Source organism: Pantherophis guttatus, chromosome 9 (genome assembly GCF_059756535.1).
Source record: "Pantherophis guttatus breed Tessera chromosome 9, ASM5975653v1, whole genome shotgun sequence".
In the NCBI taxonomy this organism is placed as follows: domain Eukaryota; kingdom Metazoa; phylum Chordata; class Lepidosauria; order Squamata; family Colubridae; genus Pantherophis; species Pantherophis guttatus.
In genome coordinates, this window is record NC_142071.1 from 266,244 (window position 1) to 286,393 (window position 20,150).

General features: G+C 45.1%; 1 protein-coding gene across 1 annotated transcript; it reads left to right on the forward strand.

Moving 5' to 3' along the window:
- Positions 1-108: 108 nt before the first annotated feature.
- Positions 109-19,769, forward strand: LOC117673309 (substance-P receptor-like). Its single transcript, XM_034430617.3, has 5 exons — positions 109-698; positions 7,086-7,280; positions 13,828-13,978; positions 14,624-14,820; positions 15,932-19,769. Exons 1-5 carry the CDS (start codon positions 316-318, stop codon positions 16,221-16,223), a joined length of 1,218 nt encoding a protein of 405 aa, XP_034286508.1. The 5' UTR covers positions 109-315; the 3' UTR covers positions 16,224-19,769.
- Positions 19,770-20,150: the final 381 nt, after the last annotated feature.

The following is a 20,150-nucleotide window of genomic DNA, read 5'->3' on the forward strand; positions in this document are numbered from 1 at the left end:
GGGGCAGCTCGAAGAAACTTCCGAAGGCGAAGCTTTCGCCGACGGAGCCGAGCCGAGCCGCGCCGGGGAGGCGGCTGGAGGCCCGGGCCGGCCCTCCCCCCTCCCCACGAGCTGGTGGGCAGGCGGGGCTGGTGGGAAGGCGCGGCGGGGAGCCTGCACGCCGTCGCTGCCCACCTTCCTTGACGCGCCGCCGCCGCCGCCGCCGCCGCCGCGCGGGCTATAAAAAGCCGGCGGGCTGGCGCAAGGCAGGCAGGCGCTCCAGGCGGCTCAACAGGCTGCCGGGCGGCGGGCGGCTGAAGGGCCGCGAGGCGGGGGATGGAGGCGGCGGCGGCGGGCAACGGCTCGGCGGCGGCGGGCGTCGGGGCCGAGGCGGGCAACCCCTTCGTGCAGCCGGGCTGGCAGGTGGCGCTGTGGGCGTCGGCCTACGCGCTGGTGGTGCTGGTGTCGGTGGTGGGCAACCTGGTGGTGATGTGGGTGGTGCTGGCCCACCGGCGGATGCGCACCGTCACCAACTACTTGCTGGTCAACCTGGCCTTCGCCGAGGCCGCCATGGCCGCCTTCAACACGCTCGTCAACTTCACCTACGCCGTGCACAACGCCTGGTACTACGGGCGGGCCTACTGCCGCTTCCAGAACTTCTTCCCGGTGGCCGCCGTCTTCGCCAGCATCTACTCCATGACCGCCATCGCCGCCGACAGGTGAGGCGCCGCCCGCTCCGCTCCTTCTGCCCCGGCCGCCCTTGGGCGAGGCTCGCTGGAGGGAGACGGGCAAGGCGGCCGGGGCTTTGGCGCGGAAATGGATCCTGCCCGTCCAGTAGCCGAAAGTTTCGCCCTTGCCCCCCGCCCGGCCTTTGCCCCGCGCGGGACTTCGGAGAGGAGCGGCGGCGGCGGCTGAAGTCTTGGGCCGGGCAAGGAAGGGGGCCTCCGCTGCTTGGGCCTGGGCCCCTTGGGAAACCCCCCCCCCGCCTCAGTTTCCCAGTTGCGGCTCAAAATGGGCTGCTAGAAAACGGGGCGGGCCGCTCCTTCGGCGCTCCCTGCTCCGGTGCCGGAGCCTCGGCTTCGCACATCAAGCGCGCTGCAGAAGCCCGAACAATGCGGGTCTCCCGACAACCTCGGGAAGCGGCTTGGCTGAGAGGCAGAAACTTGCTCAGATCCCGGGCTGTAAGCGGTGCGTTTTCGCCTCTTGCATCAGAGCGAGCCCCCCCCTTTTTCCCCCCCTCTTCTTCTTTTTACTGAATTGGAGAGAAGATAAAGAGGCGCATCTAAGGCCTGTGCAGGTTTGCGCAGAAGGGCTTGTCAAACCCTGTTACAGAATTCATCTCTTTCCTTCATTGGCAAAATGCCCTAAACGGGCACTCTGGCTTTACCCGAGGGGCCAAGTCACAGAAATAAAAGAAAGCTGTATCAGCTTGGAGCTGATGGCGATGCTAAAGCTTCCACCTCAGTCCTGCCTGGAGCCCCAAGTGGGATCCCTGCTCCTGCTCCTTGTCCCCGTTTGAGTCTGGTTGGGCTGTGAGTCCAAATTCTCTTGTGCAGCTTGGGGAACCTTTTGGGTCCAGGCTGGTTCCCAACCAGCCTTTCGATCACTGGTAACGGTTTGGTGAGGTTTGATGGAGGCTGGGAAAGTGAGCTACCCCTCTCCTTTGCCTGGGGGTCACCCGGGAAGAAGGCTGGTTTTTTTCTGTATGAATTTGAAAATTGTCCTGCACGTCCATCATCAGAAATCCATTTAGGGTGAAACAGAAGGCAGCACTTTTGCTCCTGTCCAGATTTCATTGTCACAGGCAAGCTGGTGGCACATAACTGAGGATTTGAAAAGGCTTGGAGGCACCCTGGAGGGAGCAAACTGGGTCTCCGTAGATGGAGCCCTCCCTCCTTCATGGCTACCCCACTGACTGTGCAAATGCCTTGGTGCCCTCTGCTGCCTATGGTGGGATGAGGGGCTTGTGAATGTGCTTTTCCGGACATGAGCCAGGAAGGCAGGTGGGGACTCCCCTTGCGCCGGTGATGGCCAGCAGGGTGCGGAGATCGGCTGGTTTAATGAAAAATGTTCTCTGCCATCCTTCTCAGGGGTGGTAGTGGGGGGAGGGATTTGCTCCCTATAGTTTGTAAACATCACTTTTGAATCTGAGGATATCCATGCCTTTAGATTTTTTCAGGAGTAAAATTGTTTGTGGTTTTCAAAGGATTTTAACCCCCCCCCCACCTCCCCCGCCCCACCCCCACCATTTTTTTCAATATTTCCCCAGGAAGAGTTTCATGGAGGGATGTTTTTGTGTTCTGAAACCCAGTATCACTAGATGAAATGAAAAGCATTCATTATTGTAGAATGGTAGCAATAGAGGAAACATCCGCCCTTAGCTACCACAGCAAAACTGGAAAATGTTTTACTTCCCTCTTGACTACCTTGAAACATCTCCACCATGAAAAGCAAGGCGGTGGCTGGGGGGGGGGCACGGGGCTTTTCTCTAAAAAAGATGAATGTCTAGATGATTGCTTCTTGCATTTTTGAAATATGTGCTGATTTCACCTGGAACATGCTGGTACATTCCAGTTAGAAGGCTGGAGGTGGCAGGGAACTCGCTGTAGGCTTCATCCAGCACTAATTTGGATGTCAGAGCTGCAGTTTTTCATCTGTCTGGCTGTTATTGCTCTGCTGTAATGAATGCTTTTCATTTCATGCAAAGAGGGCGAGTTTCTGCCATCCGTGGACTCCCAGTGCCCAAAATTTAGAAGGCTCCCCTTCTGCATATGTTACAGGTCTTTAAGGGTTTGGAATAATGCAAAATGTATCCTTTGTTTTATTTTTATTTTCTTTTGTTGGGCATTTGCTTTTCAAACCTAAAATCCCAATCCTTAGGATTTTCAACAGCAATTTCTTTGAGTCTGGAGAATTTGAGAAGAGAAGAGTGGCTGTTCATACATCAGGTGCTGGGTCCTCATCTCTCCACAGCTAAGAAAAGCAGAGTGGACGAAGTCAAAAGCAAAATTGATTAAATAAATGGGCAAAATGCATGTATGCAATTGTAGGCCATTGAGAAGCCAATTACAAGACTGGCATTTCCTGTTGCTGAAGTGCCATTATTTAAGTGCAGAGTATTTCCTACGCATTTGAATACACACCAGCTTTCCATTCGTTCAAGTATCAGCATTTTGAACTATTGATCGGTCAGCATGATAGAAAGATGCTACACCGCCTTGGAGTAACTGCAGCAACCGAAGCTGCTTCAGCACTGGGAGAGGGAGAGGCCAGGTTAAAAACATAGCAATAAAACCAATAAGTTAATTGAAATAACAGCTGGAAAGACACGGCTCTCTAATACCCAAGCTTTGTGCTGGACAGGGCTGCAGTTGAGGGGGAGAGTAATTGCCTCAGGAGCAACACAAGGAGTATATTACTCACATTATGCAGGAAGAAACCAAATGGGATAGAAAGTACCCACTCAGTGGGGGGGAAACAGCCACCGTCTATACAGTATGAAATTAATCGCTGGGGATACATTTTATTCCCTCTTCCCCAAATGGCATGAAAAGGTGTACATTCCTTTGCATTCTCCAGCGATACCAGTCAGGCGAGGAATTATAAAAAAACAGGACAGGGGAAATAAGTGAAATAAGTTGCCAAATCTGGTTACGTCTTTCATTCATCGTCTCTACAGCTCCAAATCAGTTGCAAGGTGATGATTCTAGGCTAGGTGGTTGTAAGTTGAGGACCGCCTGTATTTTTAACTTTTAATTCTTTTTTATAGGTGTGAGCCTCCTAGAGTCATTATATAAGATAACCGGCATATGTCACCATGGGGCTTCCTTCTGAGTAGACTTCATGGGGAGGGAGTGGAAGTATGTCATCTCTCCCCTACACACAGGCACACAAACCCATCTCTACTTTTAATTCTTCCTTTACAGCCACTTGAGCAAACAGCCTCCTGTGCAACATGAAATCATATCATGATGCTCAGTCTACCGGGCATCATAAATCTTATGAACAAATATTCTTGGTTACTTCCTTGCACAATATATTTGCAATTAATCATTTTCAACAAGGGGTTATGAATGATCCATTTAGTCACAAGTAACCCATTACATTTCTCTCTGTAAGATTCCCTGTGCTTTCTCCCCTCAGGATGTGCGATCTCTGCATGAATCTTTTGTATATAAACAATATATAAACAATCTGTAAAATTGACATTAACATATTAAAATTATTTAAAATTAAACCTTTTAAAACATAACATTTCAAAAGAATTTTTAAAAAATCAAAGATGAGCATTTAGCATTAGTTAATACAAGGGGGGGGGAGGTTCTCTTGGGGCCAGCCAGCCCCACTTTTGCATGGTCTTCTGTGCACCCCAAGCAAGAGTGCAGAGCCAGGTTTTGACACCTTTGTGGAAGGCCAGGAGATTGGGGGCTCTCCTCACCTCTGGGGAGTGGGCGTTCCACAATGTGGGGGCAGTGGCAGAGAAGGCCCTCTTCCCAGACCCATCCCCCAGTCGAAATTCTTTGACTGACGGCTCTGCCCCATGCCTTCCCCGCATGACCAGGTGGGATGGGCTAATTTGATAGGACAAAGATGATTCCATAGGTAGCCTGGCCCCATGTAGGGCTTTATAGGTGATAGCCAACACTTTGAACCAACCCCTGGGAGAATCAGAATCAGAATAGAGCGGGAAGGGACCCTTGGAGCAGGAAACCCTATACCATTTTAGATAGGTGGCTGTCCAGACTTTTCTTGAAAACCTCCAGGATGGAGCACTTCTGAAGGGAAGCTTTTCCACTGGTTAATTGTTCTCACTGTTAGGAAGTTTCTCCTAAATTCCAGGTTGCTTCTCTCCTGGATTAATTTCCATCCATTACCGTATTTTTCGGTAATGGATTTTTGTCTCCCAAAAGGGAGTCAAAATGTCTGTGCATCTTATAGACCAAATATTGGCAATGCCCCGCCCACCAGCCACCATTGTTTTGCCTCCGCATGCCCCATTTTCAGGTCTTTTTCCAGCCCATTTTGAGGTTTTCTTCAGCCCATTTTCGAGGCTTTTTTGGCCTGTTTTTGAGGGTTTTCTGGCCTGTTTTTGAGGCTTTTTTTGGTCAATTTGTTTGGAAAAAAACAGCCTGAAAAAAGCCTCAAAAATGGGCCAAAAAAGCCTTGAAAATGGGCCAAAAACCCCTCAAAAACAGGCTGGAAAAAGCCTCGGAAATTGGTTGAAAAAAGCCTTGGAAATGGGCCAAAAAAGCCTCGAAAACAGGTCAAAAAAGCCTCGAAAACAGGCTGAAAAAAGCCTCGAAAATGGTCAGGACAAGAAGTACTTATCAAGGATTCAACCTAGAACTAAGCACTATTATTAGCACTATCCAAATAAGCACTGTTTTCCTGTCAATTAGAACAATTAATCAGTGGAAAAGCTTGCCTCCTGGAATTGTGGGGGGCCCCACCACCACTGGAGGTTTTCAAGAAGGTCCTGGGCAGCCATTTGTCTGGAATGACATAAGGTCTCCTGCTTGAGCAGAGGGTTGGACTAGAAGACATCCAAGGCCCCTTCCAAACCTTTTAGTCTGTTTTCTATATTCAACGTTGAATAAGTCAAATTAAGTATATTTTTTAAAATGTAATAATACTACCTAAGTAACAACAATGGTGCATTGGAAGATCTGCAAGAAATACACTTAGGCAAGAACTGGTGCAACCATCTTGCCTAAGTGCAAGACCTGGAGTTTGTTAAAATTTTGTGAGCCAGCCTAGGCTTCAAAGGTAGCTCAGGAACTGTTATCAGGATGCTTATCTATGGTCCCTGGCCAAATTGGAAGAGAGTCAGATGGATTGCCCAGAAATCAGCTCTGATTGTTCCACTAGTCAGTATATTTAGAGTGGTGCCTTGAATGAAGGGTGGAGGGAAGGCTGGCCTCATCTCTATACACAATAGATGGCTTGTAGCTGAGAAGACAGAAATAACATCTAAAACCTTGTTGATAGATCAGAGCGGCTTGCTTTGGCTGCACTGAGTGAAGAGGAAGTGTCTTGGACTGCATCTCAAACATATAGCGAATGTATATAGATCACATAATAATGTTAATAATTTATGATCTTGTGGGGCCACATTACTAGCTCTCCAGGGCTGCATGTGGCCCATGGCCCGTGAGTTGGACATGTCTGAGTTAAAGGAAACGGCTGCAAGTGACAGGATGAAATTTAACAGAGACAACTATCGAGCTTTTTTACTTAGGAAGTCAAAATAAAAGGCAGAGATATAAGAGCAAAAGGATTGGTCAGTCTTGTCAACCTAGAATTGGATAGCCCTGAAATTGACTAACCGTCCCTGCTTAACACTTCACTGGGAAATACAATTGAAAGGACCTTTGGTCTTTCTCTAACTCGTCCAGCTTGCCAGTTCCGTTCCATTGGCCACTGCTCCTATCAGCCCCAGCCCCTCACGTCCTCTGCTCACCTAATATCCTAGGGTAATGGACCCCCATGGCTAAACCCTTTTCTCATACTTCAACTCTACCACAGCGCTTATTCTCTGGCTGTGAAAATCCTGACAGCTACTAGATGGCATCTCACAGATATGTCTCTCAGCCGCCACCTAGTAGTCTGTAGGTTGAATAATCAACTGGTTGACCCTTATTTCAAGGAGTAAAAAATAATAAATCAGTAAGCAATAGAACGGGAAAAACTGCAGAACAAAGAGTGATTGCGCCGGTGGGCATAATTGTAGGAGGCTTTTCATGTTGGGAATGATGTTGGGTGGGACTGGACTTGTAGCCCCAAAAACGATCGGTCTCAATCAAAGCTGTATGGCAGCCCAGACACCCTCTGGGTAAGGGCACACTGGGGGTCCATGAGGTTTAGGACACATGGCTTCCTGCCAGTTGCAGATGGGAAGGGAGCAGGACAAAGCAATGGAGTGGAGATGGGCTGTGCGCATCTAGAGATTTCAACTGATAGTAGGGGATGAAGAAGCCCTGCCCTGCATCTTTAAAGAGGAGACATATGGCTGCAGGTGGATGCAAATTTCTGTCTTTATTGGTTGTTTAATAGTCTCTTGCTACATTTTAAATCTCTCTCTCTCTCTCTCTCTCTCTTTTTTAAAGATACATGGCCATTATCCATCCTCTGCAACCAAGGCTATCAGCTGCAGCCACCAAGGTTGTCATCTGTGTTATATGGCTCTTGGCTTCGCTACTCTCATTCCCTCAAGGATACTATTCCACCACTGCAGAGCTGCCTGAGCGAGTGATATGCTTTGTTGATTGGCCGCAAAATCAGACCCAGGTCTCTGCAATAACGTGAGTTGGGCCTTGCTGTTGTCATTGCTGGAGGTGGAAAGACAGTGTTGTGTGGTTCTCTTCCAAGAATGCGCTCATGATTCCAGAGGAGCCAGACTCTCGGGCTTCACCCCCTTCTGGTTTTCTGGCCTCCCTATACAGTATCTGAATGTTGCTGCCATGGGTTGGATGAGGTCTTGGCTGCATTTCCTTCATTGCAGTAAACAAGGGGATAGTCACCCTCCCATCTTCAAATACCATATTTGGCCAAGAAAATATCCCCAGGCAGTTAAACATCTACAAAACTGGGGAGTTGTTGTTTAATTACAGAGGTTTCAGTTTATTTTTCTTTTCTATTGATTGATTGATTGATTAATCAAACATATAGCTGCCTGCATCATGACAACTATATTTATAATTTAGAAAGGAATTAAATAAAAACAAAGCTCAAACAATTGAGAGCTATGATGAATTGACAGTTAAAGAAGTGGGGTGGTTGTGCAAAAAGCAACACACAGTGGCTGTGCACTGTTTAGGACTGAGAGAGCTGCAGGCAAAGGACCCTTAGAGAAATCAGGCTTACCTGCCACCCTTCCACTGATCCTGGTTGGTGGCACATGGGTGCCATTTTTTCTTTCCTGAATTCAGATTTCCTAAAAACAAATAGCAGCTAGAAGAACCCAGGGATTAATTTGGTCATACTTAGAAGTTCAGGATTGTTACATGCTTCAATTATCATGAATACAAGCCGATTTGCACCATTAAACATAGAAAAATAGAAAACTGATGGCAGAAAAAGACCCAGACTGACTCTGCCCTTTGAGGGTTTTTTCTTCATTAATTGATGTATTATTTTTATATTTTATTAATTTTTATTTTTTTAAAATTTTTGTTGGATGATGGACCTGTGTTTATCATAAGCAAGTTTAAACTCAGTTTCTGATGATTTACCCTCTACCTCCACTGGAAGTTGCTTCCAAACTTCCACTAATCTGTCTGTGAAGTAACCCTTTTTAATATGACTTTTGTACTTCCCTCCTGACAATTTGTTAAGCTATTAAGCCGACTGGCCTACAGTTTCCAGCTTCTTCCCCAGCCCCCTTCTTTTGAATGGGTACAATATTAGCTGTTTGCCAGTCCTGGGAAACTTCACCTTTTAGAAGAGACTGATTAAACAGATCAGTTCATGGTCCTGCGAGCACGTCCAGGAGTTCCCTCAAAACTCAAATGATGGGCTGCATTACTCAGCTTGCCAGGTGAAGATAAAGGGGAGTGAGGAGGGGTTCTTCCAAGTTGGTTGTGGTTGGTGTTGGCCCTTTGAGGCAAGCCAGGTCAGGAAACAGACAGCAAGAAATACTAAAACTCTGCTTTATCGGTGAATTTGTTAATAACAGAATCTTGAAACGCTGACAGTGTTCCTTTTCCCTTTCCACTTACAGCAATGAGAGTCAAGGTAGGGCTATTTGATTCTTCTTCATCCCTTCCTGTTTTTCTGGACTAAGTTCACATTTCCCTAAAGATTGCAGTACATTTTCTTCTAACTCCCTTCTCCTGTGCGATACAGATACAGATGCGCCTGGGAGGCAAATTATTTGGCTGGAATTAAAGTTCTTGTTGGCTGCTGAACAGAATGAGCTTTGAGGAGCACATGACATAGGTGAAATATTCTGAGTGATAAGAAAGGAAAGAGGCAATAAAAGTAAAGGGGAAATCAGTGAATTAAACATGCGTGAAACTTCTAGTCTTTAATCATTCCAAATGTAACATTTTCAAGTTGTAGAAGGCCACGCTATTAAATTAATTCAAGAAATGCATAGTGTCAAGTTCCAGAGAAAATATTGCTCCTCTCTATTCTGTATGGAGCAGAAGAACATTGCATCCAGTTCTAAGCCCCACATTTGAGCAAGCAGCCCAGAGATGAGCAACCAAGCACCTTGATAAAAACTGAAATGGGGGGGAGGGAGTGGAACTGGGTATATTTAGACTGGAGAAAAGAACTCTCTTAGAAAGAAGTCCTACAGAAGATGGGCAGATTTGTTCAAAGTTATTCCAGAAGAAAAGATAAGTGGCAGTGGACTTACTGTACATGGGAAGGATGCAGGTTTCTATTGCACATCAGGAAAAATGTCCCAATGGTAAGAGCTGCTCAGCAATGGAACGGATGATAGACTCCCTTTTACTTGGGGAGGGGGGGTGGTGGAATTAATCAAGACTAGAATTGCTAGGATTGCTGAAGAAATGGATGCTTCTGGTGGGCAAGGTTGATCCAGGCCCAGATGATCTCCAAGGTTCCTTCTAACCCAGACAGTTTGTGATATTCAAAATCCTAGATATTACAACTGTCTTGTAGACATTTGCTATCCATTTTGATCCTTTCTTATTTTGTTCTGTTAGCGTCCTTTTCTGTTCTGGAATATACACTGCTCAAAAAAATAAAGGGAACACAAGCAGAAGACATCCGAGATCTGAATGAATGAAATAGCCTTATTAAATACTTTGTTCATTACATATAGTAGTTTTGTGTTCCCTTTAGTTGTTTGAGCAGTGTATAAACTACTGTATGTAAAGAACAAAGTATTTAATAAGGCTCATTCATTCAGATCTCGGAGGTCTTCTGCTTGTGTTCCATTTATTTTTTTGAGCAGTATACTTTTCCTGTGTGGAATGGTTTTCCTTATGAATATAAAGTAATCACAATATGAAAAATGCCAAAGAAAATAAATTGAATTTTGACATTCCACTGAAACGAGAAACCAGAGAGCAGTGAAGAACGTATTTGCATCTGGCCCTGAAAGCTTCTCACACAAGGATGCCTTAAAAGCTGGCCTGATAGAAAAAGGGAAAGAACCACAGGTAACACGAGCTCAGTGTGGCCTTATGCTTCCCGTCTCTTTAGATATGGATTAGTTGAAAGTAGGATGGTCGATCCGTGGAATGAAATCTAGTCAACTGCAGTTGGAATGTTTCTCCTGTTGAACTGTCAAGAATTCTCTGATGAGTTAAGAAGACAAATGCCACTGTGGATGGAGATCTATTTAGAGGGCTAGAAGTAGAAGAGGAACGAGGACAATCACAGTGGAGGGATGTACTGTAAACGTTGTAAAATGCGTCCAGGATGGACTTTAAGGTTTTTGAAACTTGCTCAAAAACACCTTGATGTAAAGGCTTCGCAGTGATAGTGTTGAGCTCTAAATGAGGCTTGATTGTCCATGGGAGATTTGTAGAAGGTTTCAAAAGGACCAAAATGAAGGAATGTGGTTCAGTGTATTGAAGGGATGTGTGTTGGGGTCTCCCTTTGCAAATTCATGAACTTATTTGTACAGCATGTTACAGGTAGTCTTCAATTTACGATCACAAATTAGCCCAAAATTTCTGTTGCTAAGTGAGGCAGTTAAGTGAATTTTTCCCCATTTTATGACCTTTCTTGCCACAGTTGTTATATGAACCACTGCATCTGTTAAGTTAGTAACATGGTTGTTAAGTGAATCCAGCTTCCCCATTGATTTTTCTTGTCAGAATGTCATATGACCCCAGGACACTGCAACCGTCATAAATATGAGTCAGCTGCCAAACATCTGAATTTTAATCATGTGACGATGGAGATGCTGCAACAGTCATAAGTCTGAGAAACAGCCCTAAGTCACTTTTTTCAGTGCCATTGTAACTTTAAATAGTCAGTAAATGAACAGTTGTAAGTCAAGGACTACCTATATTTGTACTTTCAATATTTTAAACTTTTTTCTCCCTTTTTTAAAATCAGAAAGTTTTCTCAGCCTCGTGTTTAGGGACTCTTTGCCATGAGGGCGCCAAGAACATGAAAAGTGGGCAAATTGATTCCTGCAGAACAATTTGATGTGCTGCGTGACTTCACTGAGTCATATAGTTGTAAATAAAACAATTCGTTCTCCCTCATTCTTTCTAGTTACTATTGCAAAAAATATTTCCAGTATCTGGAAACTCACTTCTGGAATTTCTCAACCTCATAAAATGAAATTGCTTCCTCTTCCTCTCTATTCCCAACCTTTCTTCTGAACTCTTCCCTGCTCCCTACCAGCCCCCCCATCATCTCTCTCTCTCTCTCTCTCTCTCTCTCTCTCTCTCTCTCTATCTATCTATCTATCTATCTATCTATCTATCTATCAGATCTTCAGCTCAGGAAGAGTCCCTTGCATTAACAAGAGAGGGAGCTTTGACCAAAGCAGGAACTTTGAAAAGGTTGAGAGCCAGAAAAGGAAAACCGCAGAACAGTGTGGTAAAAATGCATTTACCAAAATGCATTACGCAGGCGTGTAGCGCCTGTGTAATGCATTTGAAATGCAGATGAAGCAGCTGCAGAGCAATGCATTTCTCTACCCATCCTGATCAATGACAATACAGTGCAGACAAAATCTGTACAGCCAGTTTTCCTTTTGGGGAACGTCAGTTCATGACACCTGCAACAAGGACTTTGTTTAGCTATAACTCAATACTTGCAGGTGACACAGGTGCGTGTGGCAATATAGCTGGGAACAAAATCCTCTGTAACATTTTTATCCAATGCTGGCTGCCCAGGGGGCACACAGCTGCTGCAGCCACATGTCAACTTTTAACCATCATACCAGGATACCACCTGTAGCTGAGAGCCTCCTGGCTCCCTGCAGAAGAAGCTGCACCAGCGGCACTGCAGGGCGTTTGGGAGCCCCCCCCCATCCCCGGGTGGTTTCCCCTTGTGCTCCCCCAGCCTCCAAAGGAGAGACTGGCTTAACGCTCCTTATTGATTCCTCTGTTGAGAAGCGATGGGTGGGGGTTCCCAATGGAAGGAAGGAACTCTGCAATTATCAGCATATAAATATTTATATCATGCATGCAAGAGACTCCTACCTGCCTTTTAGTCTTAATGATCATCTTCCCGGGGTTCCCCAACCTGGCAGCCTCCATATATGCTCGATTTTCAAGCCCCAGAATTGTGAAGGCCTCACTGGAGGCTCCCGATCCTTTGCCCCAGTTCAACAGAATGTAGGCCTTGCACCTGAGGCTTTTCTTATGGACCCCCGTTGGGTTGGTTTCTAGTGTTTCACTGTTTTTTATTCCTTGTTTCTGTTTCTTATTCTATGTTTTAAAATGCTTTTATTTGTGATGTTAGATGAGAGTCAGGCAATACAAACTCAATGAATAATTAAATAAATATTATGTAATATATTATTTCTGGGTTCTAGAGAAGTTGCTGAAAATTGCCTTAATGAAATAAAGAATGTTGTGAGTTTGGGTGCATAAAAATAGAGAGAGGATGACCATGAATGATTTCCATTGCTACAGACTCCAGAACTGCAAATAATCTGTATAAGTGGCAACTGCCTAAATTTCACTTAAATAGAAGGAAAAATCTATACTACCTCCAGAGATTGTAGGTTATCCATCTAAGAAGAGGCTGGGCAGCCACTTCTAATTAGTTTTCCTACATATTTGCAGTGAGTTGGATTAGATTATCTTTGCAGCCTCTTCCAGAATGACAATTAGATTATTCTGTTGTTTCTTTTATTTGGTTCTGTATTTCTGTCATCACTTCTCAGTGATGGAAAGGGAGGCGCCTTATGCGTTCTACAAAACCGTCTCCTTCTTTCCTGGTTGAATCTTGGTCTCCAAGTAATGGAGCGACATTCAGACCAAACACCATTCAGGTCACTTCCAGTCCTCCACCTCCCAAGTCCAGGGCTCCAAAGGCCAGAATAACTTCTCATCAAGCGGGTTGGCCCTGGATAAACTTCTGGCATCTTTTGTTGCTGCAGCAAATTCAAAAATGAACCTGGTGTGATGTCAGTGTTTATTCTTGATGCGATATCTCATATTTCAGCATTTGCCATATTGAAAGAGCAAAAAGTAGCCTAAGTGACACCAGGTATATATTTTGTACATATGTATAAACACTGCACATCCGATTTTATATATGTTTATAAATTTAATAAAATTTCTTTAAAAAAAAAAAGAACTGAGGTTTTGGGCCTATGTTGCTCAGTTCACTCATCAAATCATCCAGCCTCTCGGGGGGGGGGGGCGTCTGAGAGTCAGCCTTCGGAGGAAATGCATGTCTTTGGGGTGAGACCCACCTACAGGGGCCAGACAGGGGGCGAGTGAGAAGGGCTTGGCTTTGAAGGAGACCTTGGGGCAGGTGGAAGGGAGAGCACTGGCGGGGGGGATGCTGCTGCTCCTTGCCACACACTCTGAAGCAGGGCCAGCAGCCGAGGTAGTTCTTCTATCAAAAGGACTTTGTTCACTCCACACACGACTTCATTTGATCGCTGACTTTTGGGGGAGTGGGGGTAAGATAAGGAATTTTCTTTCTAATTCAGAGATCCTGTGATCAGGTGGGCTGCAGGTCCTTGTGGGGAAAATCTCTCTGGGTGGCTGTTAAGAGTTGATGGTATATAGTCTTGGGGGGGGGCTAAAAGCATTAGATGTTGTCCAGTACATCCATCATCAGCCTGAAGGTTGTGTCCCTTCCTCTAAGATGCAGCCCAAGTTACACCATCATACATTTTATATCAGGAATAAAATGGAGAGGATGTTCAGACTTGTGTCTCATTTATTCCAGGTATCAGGTCTGCATGACTATTCTAGCCTACGTCTTGCCACTCATCGTAATAGGCTATGCCTATATTATGGTGAGCATTACCCTATGGGCTAGTGCAATACCAGGGGACTCTTCGGACCGCTACCATGAACAAGTGTCTGCCAAGCGCAAGGTAAGCTCTATCAGAAGAAACTCAACCGGAAAGGAAAGCCCTGTCAAAGAATGCAGTTCGGGTCAGGGTCCCAATGTTAACTGAATAGACAGAGGGAGAAACAGGTAGCCAGGATCTCTTGCCAACCACTTGGTGTCATTTGAGATTGGTTTATTTCAAGAGGATGGGAAAGCCCTCTAGATAGCACCGCTAATGCCAGAGAGCAGGACTAAGGATAATGGATGCTGAAAATTGTAGCTGAGCTTAGCTTCTCCATTCCCTTTCTACAGTATGTCATTGAGTTACGTATGTTAAAAGTTAGCATATTCTAGCTCCTATTTTGTAACTTAGCTTGTTCTCCCAAATAAACACGATGCCATGAATGCACCGAAGGAGCTCTTGTCTTCTTTGAAGAGGGAAAGGAAGAACCAAAGGGATCATAACCCTGACAGTGGACGTCTTGGGCATCTTCCCACAGCTGGCCTGCTGTTTCCATTAGGGGAAGGCAAAAGCCAGCCCCCCCCCCAAAGCAGCTATGGGTGTTTCTCTCCCTGCTCCCTCTCATGCTGCTCTGTGGGCCCCAGGGGCCTCCGTGGGAGCAGCCCCGCTTCTCTCCTCAGCTGGACTCCATGCTTAAACTTGGTGGCTCTCCTCCTCATCTGGCAGGTTGTCAAGATGATGATCATGGTCGTTTGCACCTTCGCCATTTGCTGGCTGCCTTACCACATCTACTTCCTCCTACAACTTTTCAACGGTGAAATATTCTCAGAAAAGTACATCCAGCAGGTCTACTTGGCGATCATGTGGCTGGCCATGAGCTCCACTATGTACAACCCAATCATTTATTGTTGTCTCAATGACAGGTAAGACCTTCTTCTTATGGCAACTTCTGTTGAATAACAGATCTAAATCGGGTCTGCTCTCATGTCAGTTGGGGCCAAATGTAGTCATTTCATTCATGCCAAAGCTTTGCATCTTGAATGGGCTGGTTTTAAAATATTTGGAAGTCAGTAAGCCAACCAAGCAGAGTCTTTTGAACCTTGGCCTCGAAACACAACGAATTTTTGCAAATCGTTTCTCTCCAAAAGATGCAATTTTTTACCTTCCACACTAGCCCTTGATTTCCCAGCACCCAGAGGGCTTGGCTACTTCTTTAAAGAAAAAGGGCTCGCCTAAGATTAGAAAAAATGGTGTAAAAGAGTTGGATTGTCTAGTCCTTCTCTGAAGAAGCCATGCTTTTGTTGTTTTTCAACACAACAAACTGCGTGAGTTGAAACGGGGAGGCAGGATTGCGTGAACGAAGCAGCTCCACATCCAGATTCCTTCTTGGCACCCCACCTTCACGGAATTGTAGCTCTTGCAGCCACACAACATGTGAATTTGTCAAAGGGGTTTTAGTTTCAATGTTTTAAATTTTTGGGCCACAGTTATTTAATTCTTTTAATAATTTTAAATTTTGTATCGATATGTGTTTTAGTCTGGCTGTGCACCGCCCTGAGTCCACTTGGAGAAGGGTGGGATATAAATTGAATAAAATAAAATAAATAAATAAATAAATTTAAAGTGTGAGGAGGGCTGTCGGGAGAGAGGCTGCCTACCAGATGCCTCAAAGTCTGATGCCGCATTGGGGGAACATTTCCTTTTGTTTGTTTGTTTTACCCAAGATACAGAGTACATCCTGTAAGTAAATTACAGTAAAAACATACAAATTAACATAGTTTATGCAAAATGCACTCTGTTTTTAACAGCCCAGAGAATCCAGCTCTTCTTAGCATGGAATGAATGTTAGATATTAATACAGAAGAACTTGAACTATTTCAGCCCCCCAGGGTCATGAGAAGCGCAGCCTTTCCTGCGAGGAAGGGAAACCCAGCCGGTCCTGGAAGCCGAGTGGAGGCTTGAGGGCATCCGAGGTGGCTTCGGCAGCCACCAGGCAGGCTCTCCTCACGCCGTTGATATGCTCTGTCTTTTCAGGTTCCGGGTGGGCTTCAAGCTGGCTTTCCAGTGGTGCCCGTTCATCAATGCCAGCGAATACGAAGGACTGGAAATGAAGTCAGCGAGGTACCTGCAGGTCCAGAACAGCATCTACAAGACCAGCCGGATGGAGACAACGGTCTCTTCCGTCATTGGCAACCCGGAGGAAGGACCGGATGACGGCAGCAAACCCAGGCAGCCCTCTGTTGACCTGACCTCCAATGGCTCTTCCCGCAGTGACACAAAAACCACCTCGGAGAGCCTGAGCTTCTATTCCAATACGCTTCCCTGAGCAAATTCATGATTTAGCCACACCGTAACACCATTTCCATCCATCTAATGAAGCCCCCACCCCCAACAAATGGGCCCTTCCTGTGGCTGCCCAATGGGCTTTCCTTCTCCTTCCAAGTGGTTCCGTCCGATGTAGCTTTTCTCCACAGATCCCGTGCCTTCCTTCCGCCCGGTACCTTCCCTCCTCCCTCTCTCCAGGATCTCTAGGCAGGGGTCATCTGGTCATCTCCTCTCTATCAAGCTGCCATTGTGGAAGCAGCTAATATGAATGAAACATGTTTGAGGTCTTTTGGAGGGGCGTAAATGAAATGTGTACGAAGTTGGAGGGTTTTTTTGTTTTTTGTTTTTTTTTTTTAATTTGATTTATATTCCGCCCTTCTCCGGAGACTCAGGGCGGCTTACAATGCGTTAAGCATGGAGTTTAAACATTCTTCTTGGAACTCAATTCAAAATCCATTTCTACAGCAGAACATTTGAATTTATAATATTTTAAATAGTATTTTGTTCCATTAGTGGACTTCCAGTTACTTTCCTTGAGTAACTGGTATACTTCCAGGATCACTTTTCTTCCATCCATTCATCACTGTTTTTTACCAGGGTTGGAGAGAAGCCCTTCACCACTTCTAGTGAAGTGAATTAATTCTGTTTCAGGATCTCTGCCTTTACCATAAGATATGGTTCAAGGCTACGTTCCACATTTCTTAGGGCTTAGCCCCCCTCAATGAAAACATTAGAATCATTCAATGTAGAAAATCACAGGAAGAAAGGTTCGACTCTTATGTTTTCTATTAGCAAGATTTTTTTCTTCTTTCATAGGAAAAGATTAACCCAGGCATAGCAGCCCTACAGCCATCCACCCAAAGCATCATCTGGGATGTTGCACAATCTCCAACAGGATTGTGGGAATTAGCCACGACATGTTTGAATCTTCCTTGAAATTCCATGACTAGCAAAGCAGAGGGGAGGGGAGGGGAGGGGAGGGGAGGGGAAGGCTGCCGCCTGTCTACCTGCAAGCATCAGGGCTCATGCCTCCTTGCAACAAGCACGGCTTGAGCAGCTGGCAAAGGACCAAAATGAATGTGTGATTGTAATGCAGGGCCTGTTTTGGCACCAAGCTCGTGTGACAGAGATGAATAGATGCTGGCTCTAATAAGATGGAACCAAATAGCATTTTAGAAAAATGATGTGGTAATAAAAATGGGATAAAATAATTTCACAGGATAGAATCAGTTTTGGGTGAAAATAGAGCAGGCACGTTTCAGCATGAGCCTTATACTGTATCACAAGGGTTCTCAGGCAAGCAATCTCTTCCAGTTATGGAGAAATTTTGAGGCTACAGGAGAGACCCATAAGTCTCTCACTACGGCCGGAGTGCTGCATCAGCTCCTGCTGACAAAAGTGGTAATAGCACAATATTAGCTCTGTTACATAGAAGATGAAGACTTGCCCAAACCAGTATGAAAACTCTTCTCTAATGAGATTACAAACAAGAGTCAGTGGTTCAGTTACCTGCTATCTAACTTTGAACATATGTGTGTCTGCATCCACAAGAGTTTATAACAAAACTCCTGTGTGGCAGAATATTGTTCATTGTGTACTATGTTATGCAACCACACAGTAGCTAGGAGGTATTTGCTGTTTGTCCTAGAAAATGGTACAGCCCAGTTTTCCACAGACACAAAGCTGAGCACAATAGTTGTCCAAAAACTCCTACAGTATTTCCACAAATGGCAAAAGATAAACATCACAGAACATTACTTTGCCCATTACATCTGCATCAAGGTCCTCTTGCAAATACGCGATAAAGAAGAAAGCCCAAACCATAACACAGGCCAGAGACTTGCTGACGTCCCTGGGCAGAGCTGGGCTGTGTATCCATTTCCTGTGTTTCTTGATCTCCCAGCAACTTTTGAGAGTATTGTTTACACAGTCCTTCCAGATGGGCTGCAGGTCTTGGAAGAGGGTGCCACCATGTTGCATTGGTTATCCTACTGTCTCCTTGAGTGATTTCAATTGGGGTTCAGTGATGAGACATTTGTGAGGTGCCTCAGGCCTTGAGGCTTTTCATCCTTCTAGGTGAATCTGATGGATGAGATTATTCATGAGCATGGGATCTGGTATCATCAGGATGATTATGATACATCTCAACTGTGGGCTATTCAAGTTGAAGCCTCCAGACACATCCCAACGTCTCGAAGCTGCATAGGTCTTGATGGTGAAGAGAAGTTCAGGCTCAATCCTGACAAGACTGAGTGATTATTAATTCTTGGGCTTTTCATTTGAAGTCTTGGAAAAGGCTGTACTTCCCCATTTCAGACTGATGCACAACTTGGTGTCTTCTCCAATGCACTCTGCCTGGGGCTGCCCTTGAAGATCAGCCACTGGTCCAGAACATGTGAAGTGCATGGAACACCACTGTTCTGTGAGCTGTGCTGATTGCCGGTGGGCTTCCGGGCTCAGTTTAAGATGCTGGTTACAAGCCATTCATGGCATAAGGCCTGGTTATTTATAACAACCTATCTTTCTGCCCACTCAGTAAAATTTGGCAGAGAGTACATTCAAGGTCCCTTTGGTTAAGCAATGTCATTTGTTGGGGCCCTGAAATGTGTCTTTTCTATCTGAGCACCTGCCCTCTGGAATAATATCCCCCTACAGATTGATAAGACTCCCACCCTATTCATGCTCCAGAAACCTTTCAGAACCTGATTGTTCCCCCAGGACGGGGTGGCTTCTGAAGCCCACCTTGTAAGCTGTTTTGTTGTTTTTTTCACGTGGTTTCTGTTCTCTTCTGGGTGTCTGTGATCTGTTTCTCCATTTCTATTGTGCTTGCTTCTAAAGGGTACACTGCCCAGAGTCATTTATAGTTGGTGGACTCATTAATAAACAAACAAACAAACAAAGCAAGCTGTCAGGCAAGCAATTGACAGCCATTAATGACCAGTCACAGGATATTTGGACTGCTGCATGACAGAATGTAAGAAGTTCCCTGTTGGGTCAAAGCCAACCGCTTCTCAACAGTTCCTCCGAAGGAGGGAAGGTAGCGTCCCCTGTTCTTCCCCACAGCTGTTGTTTTGCCTGCTGGTGTACCAGTCCCCATCAACCCCAAAGAATTGGTCCACAGAAGCATGGGCACCCTTAAGCAAAATAGACCTTGCCTATATGAATGGGCCAGCAGCAAATCAGACATGATCATCATGGCGCTTTTTATACTGCTGTGAAACAATTTAGGCAGGGAGGAATGAAGCAATGCAATTGTGTCTCTGAACAAGACTGAAAAACAGAGGATTTTTGAGGACAGAGACAATGTGCTGTTTGCCGTATATGTAATTTCTTTCTTGTGTACATTGTGCAGGTCTGGGGAGCACTTCATATGTGCTATATATTTTTTACTTAAACGTGCCGCAATGTAGTCATGTTCAAAATTGTACCTTTTGCTGTGAAATGAAAAATCTAACGAGAAAGGTTACCTGTATCCTGTCCTAGTTTTGGATGCTACAATTGTTTGTGAAATGTTGACGAGCCAAAATAAACTATCCCCATCAGAGCAGTTCACCTACTCAAGTGCATTATATTTTGTGAGTCAAATCCTTATAAGTGAGGTTTTCTTGAGTTTTGGGTGCTCTAATGTATGGAATAATAACAGAAATCTCTTTAAGAAGAATTTCAAAGAGATATCTTGCCAGTAAAAATTAGAGTAATATTGTAATAGAGATTTTAATGGAACGTTTGCCCAAGAATACCGAATAAAATTTTGATCCTAGAAAAACTGTTTACAAAGAAATAAAATCTATATTGCTTTCCAGCTAGAGAAAACAAGCAGATGAGTATAAAATGCAGATAGTTCAGCATGAAAGTGGCTGATCCTTCACCTAAGGGATGCCCAAGCACCTCTCTTTAAAATACTATAATGATAAATAACTATTCTAAG

Bases quoted from the DNA above. Each gene is read 5' to 3' on its own strand.
- LOC117673309 (XM_034430617.3), top strand. From the start codon at position 316: ATGGAGGCGGCGGCGGCGGGCAACGGCTCGGCGGCGGCGGGCGTCGGG. The intron at 699-7,085 runs GTGAGGCGCCGC...TCTTTTTTAAAG, and splicing joins ACCGCCATCGCCGCCGACAG to ATACATGGCCATTATCCATC. The intron at 7,281-13,827 runs GTGAGTTGGGCC...CATTTATTCCAG, and splicing joins ACCCAGGTCTCTGCAATAAC to GTATCAGGTCTGCATGACTA.